This window comes from Suricata suricatta, chromosome 13, assembly GCF_006229205.1.
Source record: "Suricata suricatta isolate VVHF042 chromosome 13, meerkat_22Aug2017_6uvM2_HiC, whole genome shotgun sequence".
Taxonomy (NCBI): Eukaryota; Metazoa; Chordata; class Mammalia; order Carnivora; family Herpestidae; genus Suricata; species Suricata suricatta.
In genome coordinates, this window is record NC_043712.1 from 47,716,148 (window position 1) to 47,730,430 (window position 14,283).

At 39.4% G+C, this 14,283-nt stretch overlaps 1 protein-coding gene across 4 annotated transcripts in view; it reads left to right on the forward strand.

Moving 5' to 3' along the window:
• MLLT3 (MLLT3 super elongation complex subunit) overlaps nt 1-14,283 on the forward strand; it is a 281,314-nt gene that overhangs the window by 189,649 nt on the left and 77,382 nt on the right. For all 4 annotated transcript variants that reach the window (XM_029920517.1, XM_029920516.1, XM_029920518.1 and 1 more), the window contains one exon: nt 11,657-12,361. In XM_029920517.1, the coding sequence (XP_029776377.1) occupies nt 11,657-12,361 (705 nt within the window). The remainder of the gene's footprint in view (nt 1-11,656; nt 12,362-14,283) is intronic.

The window sequence follows — 14,283 nt, forward strand, 5'->3', positions numbered from 1 at the left end:
AAACACTGCACATTTATGACTATGTTTCTTCACAGCTAAGATATGTACTGTTACTCTATTTCCTTGTACTGACATTTGTTTCCTGGATGTAAGATTTACTGCTTTCCTTTATGCCTCTTTGTTTTTGTGCTAATTTCTCAAATTCCCTCTCTTTTTAAATGTCTTCTATGTAAGCCCTTGTAGGATCCTCTAGTTTCTGTATGCAGTGACTTCCCCACCCTCCCCACAGTAGAAGTGAGCATTTATTTTATTTTAGCACTATGAATTTTTGTCATTTCAGATTCTGTAGTGTGGCAGATTCTTACATTGAGTTTTAGAACATTTAATTGTGAGAGATGTATCTTACACTCTGTGATACTTTTTAAAATAGTTGGACATAATATGTGTTCTGCCAGGCATATTAGAGGAAAGGTTGATCTTTCAGTATCTCATAAGCCCTCTGAACGTAGCCTTTTAAAAGTCTGTTAAGTTGGAATTTGTTATTTGGTAACAATAGATTCAAAGTTTAGGACACTTGGAACCTATACTGGAAGAGCCTCTGATTTCAAAGTTAAGTCCCTTGCCCCTTTACCCAACAGCAGTATGTTGTACCCCCTAAAGAAACTAAGCAGAACTTCATGTAGTTCTCCCTCGATGGCAGACATGTTCGATGTTGTTCTTTTCAAGTTCTTGAGTGCCTCTTCCTCACTACCCACCCTTTTTTTCATTTCCAGCTCAGGTTATGTTGGTCGGTTGGTTTGAAAACCAGCTGCCCTTCTGAAAGGTCAGTAGAAATATGGGCATTGGAGCCAGACTACTTGAGCTCGCATCTCAGTTCTGCCACTAATTATGCGTGTGTCTTTGGGCACACTGGTTAATGTGCCTCAGACTCTTCCCTTGTCAAATGGAGTTAATTAATAATAGCTGCTAAACAAGATTGTTGAGTTAATAATTGTGATGCTGCTACATCAGAGTCTGGACACTAGTGAGCATTTAGTAAACCATTCCCACTGCTACTGGGACCATCCCCCCCAGGTGTGGGGTCCTCAAAGTGGCCTCTCTACATTCTTTACCCACTATGGTCTCTCCACCACATTGCTACCGGACAATCTTTATAAAATGAATAGTTGTTCACATTGAATTCCTCCTTAAAGTCCTCAAGTGCATCTTCTTTGCTTCCCAGATATAACTGCTCTTTGCAACGGTTTTTAAGGCCAATCTGTCTTGATAAAGAATTGACAGAACTCCTAGCCATGTGTGACTGAGAGGAATCTGTTACTCTTCTAGAGTCTCTCCTTGAATGATGAATAGCATCTTTTGATTCTCTTTCATGTTACTTGTTGCTTTATGCTTAACCAATAGGGCGATTGCTGCATCTTTTGTCATTTGTGCAAAATCCAACCAACCTTAACTATTTCTATAGGTGTATTTATAGCTGTCTTACTTGACTAGGATACAGATCCAGGCAAATTGAAGAATTTGAGGATATGATTCTTCGTTTTCCTAAGTCTGTCTGCTGCTCCTTCCTGGTCAGGTCTCCAAGAGGCTTTATTTTTCCTCCCCTGGGCTGCAGGAGGTATATTGTAGAGCACCTTATAACTTCCTGGTTGAGTATCACCTCCAAAAATGGTAAGACATTATACAAAAATGAAAACCATTAAAACCTTCCAAAGCACTGTGCTCTATACAAACAGATTTCCCTTTTTCTTTCTTATGGTAAATATTTGATATGCTTTTTATGTATGGGCCATTTAGATTGTTATTGAATGAAAGACCCCCATTGCTTTCTCCAGTGCCATTTCTTTACTGTTCGTGGGATGTTAATGTAGCCCCTTAACCACAACTGGTAAATGTTAAATTTTGGGCCTTGCTGCTTCCAGGGTTAGCCTTGGTGTTCAGATCCATTTTTGTTCATTTAAAAAAATTATTTATACCAGTTGTGTTGAAATGTCTTCTGCTGCACAGTCTTGTCTTGATATTGTTTCCTAAAACATTTCTGAAGTCAAATGGTGCTAAAAAAGCCCATAAAAATCAGCAGCCCCCTTTGCTCCACTGTTCTCTGGAACCCACCCTCCATGTTTCTCCCTCCCTTCCCCCCACCAAACCGTGCAACGGCTTCTTTTGGTATTAACCTACCTGTTTTGAAATATTTAGAAATTACTATCCTCCCAATTATATTTCTTGTATAGTAGATCATGATTTTAAATTCAAGAAACTGCACCCTTTTAAGTTGATTTTAAACATTCTTTTTTTTCCTAATGTGTACTTGTTTTTGAGATGGGGGGCAGAGAGAGAGAGGGAGACACAGAATCAAAGCAGGCTCCAGGCTCGGAGCTGTCAGCACAGAGCCTGATGCAGGGCTTTAACTCATGGACTGTGAGATCATGACCTGAGCCAAAGTCTGATACCTAACTGACTGAGCCACCCAGGCGCCCCTTTTTAGTTGATTTTAAAAAGTAAATTGTAGATCTCCTTTAAGTCAGAATTAACTTGATAAATCTCTCCTTAGAATTTGAACCTTGAATTTATATTTAAGACCATTCTTTTATTTTTGAATTTTTTATTAAAAAATTTTAATGTTTATTTTTTTGAGAGAGACAGAGCCCAAGTGGGGTGGGGGAGGGGCAGAGAGAGAGAGGGAGACACAGAATCTGAAGCAGGCTCCAGGCTCTGAGCTGTCAGCACAGAACCAGATGTGGGGCTCAAACTCATGGATGATGAGATCATGACCTGAGCTGAAGTTGAAAGCTTAACTATCTGAGCCACCCAGGCGCCCAAGACCATTATTTTATAAGCATAAATGTTGAGAAGTTTGTTTCTTTTACTTTTCTCATTATATTTTATGCTTGGTTCCTCCACCTCTTCTTTTCCTTATTTTATTTAAAATTTTTTTATCATTCATTTTTGAGAGACAGAGAGAGAGAGAGACAGAGCATGGGTGGGGGAGGGGCGCGCACACACACACACACACACACACACACACAGAATCTGAAGCAGGCTCCAGACTCTGGGCTGTTGGCACAGAGCCCAATGTGGGGCTTGAACTCGTGAAGTGTGAGATCATGGCCTGGATGCTTAACCAATTGAGTCACCTAGGTGCCCCCTTCTTTTCCTTTTTAAAATAATAAATACAATAAAGGCTATACATTTTTTTCATTTTTTTTTTAAGTTTATTTATTTTAAGAGAGAGAGAATCCCAAGCAGCCTCCATGGTGTAACAAAGCCTGATGTCGGGCTCTGTCTCAAACAATGAGATCCTGGCCTGAGCCAAGATCAAGAGTCAGCTGCTTAACCAACTGAGCCACTTGGTGCCCAAGGCTATACATTTTCTTTTCAGCATATGTTTTGCTGTGCCTCTAGATTCTTTTTCATGTTTATTTATGTATTTATAAGAGAGACAGACAGACAAATGAAACTAGTAGGAGAGAGAGAGGGAGTTAGAGAATCCCAAGTAGGCTCCATGCTGTCAGCACAGAACCTGATGTGGGGCTTGAACTCACAAATTGTGAGATCATGACCTGAGCCAAACTTAGGAGTCAGTAAGTTAACTGAATGAGCCACCCAGGCACGCTGCCCCTAGATTTTTTATATGAAATGGTCTTTTCATTATTTTCTCCTGATTTCATCTTTATTTTCTAATTTTATTAGAAATTTAACCTATTCAGTATAATCTATTTAGGCATTTTATTTTTTAATTTTTTTTTTAAATTGAGGTGGGGCTCAAACTCATGAACTGTGGAATCATGCCCTGAGGCACAGCCAAGAGTTGTAAGGTTAGTTAACCAAGCCACCCAGGTGCCCCTATTTAAGCATTTTAAAAAAGATTATTTTGAAGTTCATTTTATGACCTTTATGATTGAGTTTTTTTCATTGTTTCATAGGCTCATTTAAAACTGTAGGGGCGCCTGGGTGGCTCAGTTGGTTGAGTGCCCTACTTTGGCTCAGGTCGTGGTCCCCTGCCCCACTCCTCTCTCTCTCTCAAAAATAAACATTAAAAAACTGTAAACTTTATGCAAGAGATAAAAAAAGGGTTTATATATAATTATTACATTTGTGGGCTGTTTTAGCCAATTTCACGGTCTATACTCATTTCATTAAATCTGTCCATTTCTGACAAAGGTATATGGATTTCTCATGTCAATGAAATGTTTTTCAAGTTTCTCTTTTTTTAATATATATTTTTTAATATTAGCTTCCCCTCCATCCCCGAGAGAGAGAGAGTGCAAGCAGGGGAGGGGTAGATAGAGAGGGAGGCACGGAATCTGAAGCAGGCTCCAGCCCTGAGCTGTCAGCACAGAGCCCGACGTGGGGCTGAACTCATGAGCCATGAGATCATGACTTGAGCTGAAGTTGAACTCTTAACTGACTTATCCCCCCAGGCGCCCCTTAAGTTTCTCTTAAGTATTCAGTACTCTTTGCTTTATATAAATTGTTTATTTTTTAAATTTGTTTTCCATGTAGTCTTCACACCCGTGTGGAGCCCAACATGGCACTTGAACTCATGACCCTGAGATCAAGACCAGAACATAGATCAAGAGTTGGATGCTTAACCAACTGAGCCATCCAGGCGCCCCTATATAACTTAGTTTTTAAATTGTTTATGCTGTCTGGTCTTCTTAACCTTAACACTGTGTGATATGAATGTAGCACTTATGCTTTCTGGTGGGGTCAGTTAGCGGATAGTTCTTGGCCCATTACTTCATCTTAAACTTTAATCCATTGTTGGATGTTGTGTTTCTTATGAACAGTCTGTATATGCCCTTTGTCTTGTTAACCCAATCTAACAATCCGTCTTTTAGTGAGAGAATTCAGATTCCTTTTTTATTCTGTGAGTAATGTTGGATTTTATTACTTTTCTCCTTGTTCATTATTTATATTTGTGACTTTTTCCATTTGCTTTCATTTTCAAGTTGATACTCATTTCCCAGTTTCCCCATGTTTATGTGGCAGTCCTGTACTTTTCCATTTCATTGTTGGCCACCTTCCCTTTCAGTGGTGCACTTTTTTCCCTCCTTTTACCATGTAAAAATGATACCAACATTTCGCCTCACCTTGACACTCCATCCTTCTCCTCGAACATTCCTAAGTTTCTACAGAGAGAATTTAATTTTTCAGATCCAGATTTTTGTTAGCCTGTGTGTGTGTGAGCACGCACATGCACTAGCACCATCTTTTCACATTGAGCACTTAACTTCTATTACACATTCCAGATAGTTGATTATCCATTTAGATTTAATTCTGTGTAGAAGGCAAAGTACATTGCACTTCTGTCTCCTCTCCTCTCCTCTCCTCTCCTCTCCACCTTCCCACACATAACGGGTCTCATTTCCAATTTAGTTACTGTTTGGTTAAAGTTCCTTCTCAAGTCCTTTGCTTAGATGGGGCAGTGGGTGATGTGCTCTTTGAATCCTTAAATTTTGGCAAACACTTCTTTCACACCGACTATGTGTGTAGGATGTTTGGGTTGCATTGCTTTTTCTCTCAGAAGTCTTGATTTTACTGTTTGTTCTTCTCAGTTCTACTGTTAGAAATGAAAAGTGCCATGTAATTTAATTCCTTTTTTAGTTCTAAGTAATTATTCTTTCTGGCAACTTGTAAAGTTTTCTTTTTATCCTTAAAGTTGAGGAATGTTAGTGTGATGTTCTTCAGTGTGTCTTTTTTCTCTTACTACTTCTGCCTGGATCTTGAAAAGCCCTTTGAGGTCTCAATTCAGTCTTTCCATTTCTTCTATATTACTTTATTGCCTCTCTCCCATCTCTTCCTTTTCCTTCTCCTGGAGACTGTTCTGGAAGTTTTCCTCTGGTTGGTACATCACTTAGGGCTCCTCAGTCTGTTCTCTTTTCCAATAATGACTTACATCTCTTTGGACCTTTACTTTATGCTTAGAGATTTCTTCCAGTTGATCCTTCACACCACCATGGGGAGTCTGTCTTCTTTATCTACTGAATTATTCACCTTGAGGATTTTGTTTTTCAATTTTGGCTTAGCTAATATTTTAAACTGATAGAAATTATTTTTTGTTCTCCATATGCCTCTTCTTAAGTTAATCCTACCATTTTTGACTTCAGTGTTTCATCTGCATCCTTCAGAAGATCTGGTAGGTCTGTGCTCTCCTAGTCTTGCCTACCCTTAGGTTATTTATGTGTGCATTGGGATTCAGGTTGTTATGAAGAGACCTTAGGTTTTTATAACCCTATTACTGATGAAAGGTAGAGGCATCTTCCCTCTACTGTGGCAGCAGGCGTGTTGTGTGTTTCATGTCCACGCACCTGGACGCCCCCCTACCCCCCTTCTGGTCTCTGCATCTCCAGCCTCAGGAATAGAGGGGATTCTCCCCGCTGTTGAGTGCCTCCTGCACACCTTTGGGGCAGGCAGGCTAGCGGTCCTTGTGCAGTTATCTGTATGAACTCTTCCCCATCTTGCTTAGAGCCCAGAACAGAGCAGGCCCTGTATCAGTGCTCTTTCCAGATGCCCATAATCCCATGGCCACATTCTTCAGGCACTGTTTGCTACCTGCTGGTTCCCAGAGCTTACTGGTTCAAGAAGGTACATGGGTTGGATTTAAGATTAAAGTAAGTCAAATTTAAGGTCCCCTCTTTCCCCAGAAGGCTGAATTTCTATACTTCATTCATGGTTTCAGATGGTATTTCACTCCCGTGCCATTTGTCATGTTTCTTTTAAAAAATTTTTTAAGTTTACTAATTTATTTTGAAAGAGACTGAGATAGCATGAGTGGAGGAGGGGCAGAGAGAGAGAGAGACAGAGACAGACAGAGAGAGAGTGCGAGAGGGAGGGAGAATCCCAAGCAGGCTCTGCACTGGTCAGATTTGACACGAGGCTTGAACTTAGGAAACCATGGGATCATGACCTGAGCCAAAATGAAGAGTCAGACACTCAACTCACTGAACCACCCAGGTGTCCTCTCCCTCTCCCCCATTTGTCATGCTTTTACTGGCATTACAGAGAGATTTTTAGTTTGAAACCTATCTTTGAGTGTTTGACCCAGCTTTTCCTAATGCATAAACTCTTGGACTACATTATAATTTCTAGGAAGTATCCTTTTCAGATGCACTGCAGACAAATATACTTTTAAAGGAGAAATTTTTGCTTTTGGATAAATAAAACTCTTCTAGGGGAGTTTGTTTGTCTGCATGCAAATTCCACTGAACCAAGATATGAATGATCTGGAAATCTTGCACAACACCGAAGCCAGTTGAATTGGAAATGGGACCAAAAATAAGAGTGTCGGTAAAAAGAGACAGGAGCTGGAGAAAGAATCAGCTTTGCAATATCAGTAGTGCCAGGAAGAAGACATGGTGAGAAGGCAGGAACTGAAAGCCACACGTCCTCAGAAAACCTGGTTTTGTCCAACAGTTAAGACCATCTCTTAAGCTGTCTACTAGAGTTGCTGACAAGTATATTAGAAGAGATTATATATTAAAAGGACCCATTCTGCTCCAGAAAATTAAAACAAGGAAGCATTCAGTAGAATCTGAGACGATGAAAGACAACATTGTACCCTATATTCATAGGTGGTAAAGTTAGTACAAATATGTATGTTTGTTTAGACACTCATTTGCCTTAAATATTTGAGATTTGAATTATGCACACTTACTCTCCCTAATACTGATATTCAGTTTGTCCTAATGAGCCTCAGGCAAAGAAAATTTGAATTATACAACATGTGTAAACCTCCCATTGAATGGTAATTAATCTGTTCTGCTTAGCGGCACTTAAAGATAATAGTTCAGAAAATTTTTAAAAAGCCGGTGACTTGATCTCTTATATGTATGGGATAGATAGGCCGAGAATCAGTAAAAGCTTTTATTCTGTGTCAGCAACAATTTAATTCCTGAGTTTGTATCTAAGCCTCTCTTTTACATTTATTGCATGTATGATTATGGAGTCAAGTGACAATACATCTGAACGTTGCCATTTATCCCAGACCCAGGACAGAGAAAAATGTAGTCCTATTATAATAGGAACCATTCTTTCACCTTTTTTCCCTAAATTTTTATTTATCTGGGATGTTGTTATTGAATGTTATTCTTTTTACTTCTCAGTTGTCATAATTTAAAGGAAGCCTTTTGGTAAAGGGGCGGGAGCAAGAGTAGCTTGGGGAGCCTGCTCTATGAAGCTTTGTTGGGTCAGTGAAAAGTTGACAGTGGGCCTTAAATGTCTAGCCAATGTGGGGGTAGAAAGTTATGAAATCTGGAGTTTTATACTTAACATCATATGTATGTGATTAAGACAAGGGTTTAACCTTTCTATGACAGAAGAGTCTGTTTCCTTTACACAGTGGTACCACTGTGTACTTTGCATTAAGAATTCTAGTTTGTCCTACGACAGATAGGGTTTCAGAAATCATGGTAGGAGCCTCATAGAAGTTTTATATGTATATATGTATGTATATATATATATATATATATATACACACACACACTGAAGTTTACTATTTTTAAATGCTTAATATTAGAAAGTATCTTGGTAGGTCAGGGCACCTGGGTGGCTCAGTCTATTAAGTGTCTGGCTTCAGCTCAGGTCATAATCTCATGGTTCATGAGTTTGAGCCCCACATCAGGCCTCTGTGCTGACAGCTCAGAGCCTGGAGCCTGGCTTCAGATTCTGTGTCTCCCTCTCTCTCTGCCCCTCCCCTGCATGCACACTTGGGCTCTCTCTCTCTATCAAAAAAAACCAAACATTAAAAAAAAAAAAAAAGAAAGTGTATTGGTAGGTAAAAATCTGTGTATTTTTAGAAGTCACATTTATAAACATATGTGTAATACTCCATGAAGGTCAAATATTAAACAGTAATGCTGGGTGTTCTAGAGCCATAATTAGAATACTGATTGCAAATTGCCAAAATTCAGTGGGTCAACAAACCAATTTAAAAAAAACTCAAGAATATTAGATTTCAAATGTTCTTCCTTAATTTAGTCTGCCCACTATACTTTATTTTAATTATTCATAGTATTGCTTAACATGCCAGGAAATGTCTTGTAATAGAATTTATAAAATAATGTAGTTTCAGTAATATGACTACAATCTTTAGCATTCTGCTTATAAATTTCAAATTGAGATGTTTGGTAAGGAATCATTTATTTTGATGTATAAAAGCATGTCTTTGCATAGTAACTTTAACCATTTTAGAACTTTGAAACCAAATGCTCACTTGAGAAAAAAAATGGAATGATTGGTATATGTCATTTCGTTGTTGTTATTGTCAACAAATAAGGAAAAAATTGTAAGAAGGAAAAACACATAGTCCACTAACATAGAACAATACTTTTTCATTTTAAGTATTACTTTGTTTCTTTTTTTTCCCCAAGTTTTTATTTAAATTACAGTTAGTATGCAATGTAATATTAGTTTCAGGTGTAGAATTTAGTGATTCATCACTTCCGTAAAACACGTGGTGCTCCTCACACATGCCCTCCTTAATCACCCCGTCACCTCCTTTCTGGTAACCATCAGTTTGTTCGTTATAATTAAGAGTCTGTTTTTGGGGTTGCCTCTCTTCTGCCCGCCCCTTATGTTCATTTGTTTTGTTTCTTAAATGCCACATATGAGTGAAATCCTATGATGTTTTTCTTTCTCTGACTGACTTATTTTGCTTAGCACAATACTCTCTAGCTCCAAGATTTCATTGTTTTTGTGGCTGAATAATATTCAATTGTATATATACACCACATCTTCTTTATCCATTCATGAGCTGGTGGACATTGGGGCTCTTTCCATAATTTGGCTATTGTTGATAATGCTGCTGTAAACATCTGAGTACATGTCTCCTTTCGAATCTGTATTTTTATTTCCTTTGGGTAAATGCCTAATAGTGCAATTGCTGAATCGTAAGATAGTTCTGATTTTGCTTTTTTGAGGACCCTCCATACTGTTGGCCACAGTGGCTGCACCAGTTTGCATTCCCACCAACAGTGCACGAGGCTTCTCCTTTCTTGGCATCCTTGCCAACACTTGTGGTTTCCTGTGCTATTAATTTTAGCCATTCTGACAGGTGTGAGGTGACACCTCATTGTAGTTTTAATTTGCAGTTCCCTGGTGATGAGTGATGTTGAGCATCTTTTCATGTGTCTGCTGGCCATTTGTATGTCACTTCTTGTCTTCTGCCTATTTTTTAACTCGATTATTTATTTCTGGGTGTTGAGTTTTAGAAGTTCTTTATAGATTTTGGATGCTAACCCTTAATCAGATATGTCATTTGCAGATATCTTCTCCCATTCCATCAGCTGCCTTTTAGTTTTGATTGTTTCCTTTACAGTGAGTATTACTTTCTGATACTTACTCGTATACATGCTTTCCTTTTTTCTTTTTACATAGACCCTGTAGGTAGATTGTTCGCTTTAGTGAAAAGGATAGCCCCCGCCCAACTATCTTTTCTGTATCCCGCTAGATATTTAAGGGATATAAGATTGATAAACACATCATTGACTTTGAGGGAGTTAGAAGTGCAGCAGAACAAGCAAGCCTTGAGATGTAAATTCTAGTTGAAAATATGGGCATTTATTTGCCATGAGTTCCATTATGAGGTGGAAGTAAGCAAGAAAGATATATATATATATATATATTATAGTATTGGTGTAGTTTTTTACAAGTCCAGGATCTACTTCTGTTTCCTATTCTTACTGTTAATGTCAATATGTTAAGTATGAATTTAAATTTTGTTCCTAAATGGAAAGATTCTATGGAGGTGATAATAGTGAGGTACTTATATGAGTGAAAAATAAGCAGCACATTTAAAATGGAACAAGCCATGGTGAACTCTCCCCACATGATTGCACAACAGTAATTGCTAAAGACTTTTCAGTCCCTTTGATAACTATTAGGTGGCATCTTTTGTTGGATTTTTCTTTTCTTTGCTGGTAGATGGGAGACATTCCCTAACCGCTGAAATTTGGACAGAAAAAAAAAATTGCTTTTTATCTCAAATTGAAAATTCCTTTCCTTCTATTTTGGGTCTTGTGATTCTTTATATTAAAAAGCCATTTAAGATTTAATATTATCTGGGCTCTTTTTTCCGCCTCATCCTCAATCTGTGCCATAGCTGGATGCTGCTCCCTGAATACAGTCTGCACTTTGATCCCTCGTTGTTGTGCTTCACTCTAGTTGCTGGTCCCCAAGTCCCTTCTCATTCTTCCCTTCCCAGTAATGCCCTGCTCATCCCTGAGGTCTGACTCAGGTGTTAATTCTCTATAAATTTCTGAACGATTCTTTTCCCATGCCCCCAACCAAATTCATGACTGCCTTCTTTTTGTGGTCCTAGCACCTCATTGATGGCTCTTGGAACAGCCATGACTCCTAGATCTGTCACAGTTCCTGAGAGTAGGGGCCATGTATTACCCTTCCTTGTGTCTCCTAGAACAGGCTTTCGGCCAACATTTGTCGAACTGCAATGTCGAGAACGCCGTGCTTCCCGTGCTTAGGACGACAGCTGGCCTCGTTAAATTCCTTGATCGTGGTGGCCCTCGTTCCCTGTGTTCCTCACCCACCCTGTCCCCACCTGTTCCACTGTGGCGATTGGTGTCTCAAAAAAAAAAAAAAACTCATTCGCGAGCGCTCCAGGCAGGCTCCTTGCACGTGGATACAATGTGCAAGGGAGCCGCCCGGTGACCCCGCATTGCTCTGGAGCTCTGAGTTGCATTCTCTTGTCCCGTTTCTGCAGGACCCGAACAGGAGCGTTCATACCAGCAGCAGCAGCAGCAGCTGCAGCAGCAGCAGCAGCAGCAGCAGCAGTAGCAGCAGCAGCAGCAGCAGCAGTAGCAGCAGCAGCAGCAGCAGCAGCAGTAGCAGCAGTAGCAGCAGCAGCAGCACCAGTTTTTCAAAGCCTCACAAGTTAATGAAGGAGCACAAGGAAAAACCTTCTAAAGACTCCAGAGAACATAAAAGTGCCTTCAAAGAACCTTCCAGGGATCACAACAAATCTTCCAAAGAATCCTCTAAGAAACCCAAAGAAAATAAACCACTGAAAGAAGAAAAAATCGTTCCTAAGATGGCCTTCAAGGAACCGAAACCCATGTCAAAAGAGCCAAAACCAGACAGTAACTTACTCACTATCACCAGTGGACAGCAAGACAAGAAGGCTCCTAGTAAAAGGCCCCCTATTGCAGATTCCGAAGAACTCTCTGCCAAAAAAAGGAAAAAGAGTAGCTCAGAGGCTTTATTTAAGAGTTTTTCTAGCGCACCACCGCTGATACTCACTTGTTCTGCTGACAAAAAACAGATAAAAGATAAGTCTCACGTCAAGATGGGAAAGGTCAAAATTGAAAGTGAGACCTCAGAGAAGAAGAAATCGACTCTACCACCATTTGATGATATCGTGGATCCCAACGATTCCGACGTGGAGGAGAACATGTCCTCCAAATCTGACGTGAGTAGTCATGTTGGTTTCCCTCCTTTCCCGTATTAGCCTTCAGATCTTTTTTCACATGGCTGCAGGATAGAGGATGTGGGGAGAAAAATGACAGCTGGGCCATAAAAGGGTAGCATGGACAGACCTAGAGATGAATTTCCTTAACTAATGGAAAGAAGGAAATGAAATCATTAAGGAATCTGCAGACATTTGGACTGTGGTGGAAATTGTTAAAGGAAAGATACATTCCGTAGTATAATAACGAGCCATTTTGAATAGCAGCAGGAAACTTGAGATGCTCCTTGGAGCTTAGTTACTGTGCTTTTCGTTGATTGCTGATTTAGGGAAGTAAGAACAATGCGATAAAACTTGAATATCTGAGAAAATTAAAAGAGAAATTTAGAAACTATTGGGGTGCAGCTGTAATGTTGGCCTATTTGATCAGCGTGATAAGATAATTTGTTTACAGAGATGGAAGGCTGGTAATAGTATTTTTAAAAACAGCTTTATGGAGGCAAAATTGATATAATGAGATACTGTATAGATTTAAAATGTATAATTTGGAAAAATTTGACACATATTTGTGCTTGTGAAACCATGTGGGAGTATTTTGAAAAAGAGCACTTAATTTTTTTTTCTTTCCTTGGGTAGCCATTCACCTGGGCAGGGCAGGGTATATGATCTTCTTTGTGTTTTTGCTGATGGGTAGGATGCCTTTTTGGATGCCTAAAAGACCATATGACCATTTAACGTCCCTCCAAAATGTTGCTGTTGAGATTTAACTTAAGATTTCTCAGAATTGGAAGGAGTTTTCACATTATCTATTCTAACTTCCCACCAATATAAGAAATCTTATGCTTCTAGTGACAGAACTATTAGTAACTGAAAAAAGTACTCCATTCCATTTCTAGAGAATGAACATTATTTACTATAAAGTCAAATTCCACCCCCCCATTTTTTTGTTGTTTTTTATTTTTACAAACTTTAGTCTTTTGTGTTTATTTTATTTTAAATTCTTTTTCATATTTGCTTATTTTTGAGAAAGAGAGAGACAGAGCATGACTGGGGAAGGAGAAGAGAGAGAAAGAAACAGAATCTGAAGCAGAATCCAAGCTCTGAGCTGTCAGCACAGAGCCCAGTGTGGGGCTCAAACTCACAAACCTTGAGGTGACCTAAGCTGAAGTCAGATGCTCTTAGCTGATGTCAGATGCTTAACCAACTGAGCCACCCAGGTGCCCCAAAACGTTAGTCTTTTAAAGTTTCTTATTAGTCCTGATCAGTCCAAATGATCTCCTTACTTTGGCTTGTCAGTATTTCTAGACAATGGTCAAGGAAGATGTCTGGCTAGAAATTGCTGGCAATTTGAGACTATTTCTCTTTCTGTCCCATGGGTTCATCATACACACGTTCCTAATTCAAGTGCTGGAAGAGGTGGTAGGACTTAGCAGATTCTCTTTTCTACATTTGCACGGGATGGAAGGGCAGCCAGGGTTAGGACATGGAGTCATTACCAATCTCCTGTTGCCCAGAGACTACTTCCTTCCCCACCACCCTCCATAGCTAATCTTGACATTTTAATAGAAGATCATATTAGGAGCACAGTAGCATATGTAACACAAGAGATTGGGGTAATCTGTCCCAATGTTTGGTAAATGTTTTATAATGATAGTTTGTTGAACGAATGATGAGAACTAATGGGTTCATTCCAATATCTCAAGCATTTATTTTTCCTCTTGTGCTATTTACTTCGGGTCCTCTTTATTTTAATTTTTTTAAAAAGTGTATTCATTTATTTTGAGAGAGACAGAGACAGCACAAGCAGGAGGGACAAGAGAGCAGAGGTGAGGGACAGAGAGCAGGGGTGAGCAAGAGAATCCTAAGCAGACTCCGCACTTTCAGCATAGAGCCAGTTGTGTGGCTCAAACCCACGAAACTATTGA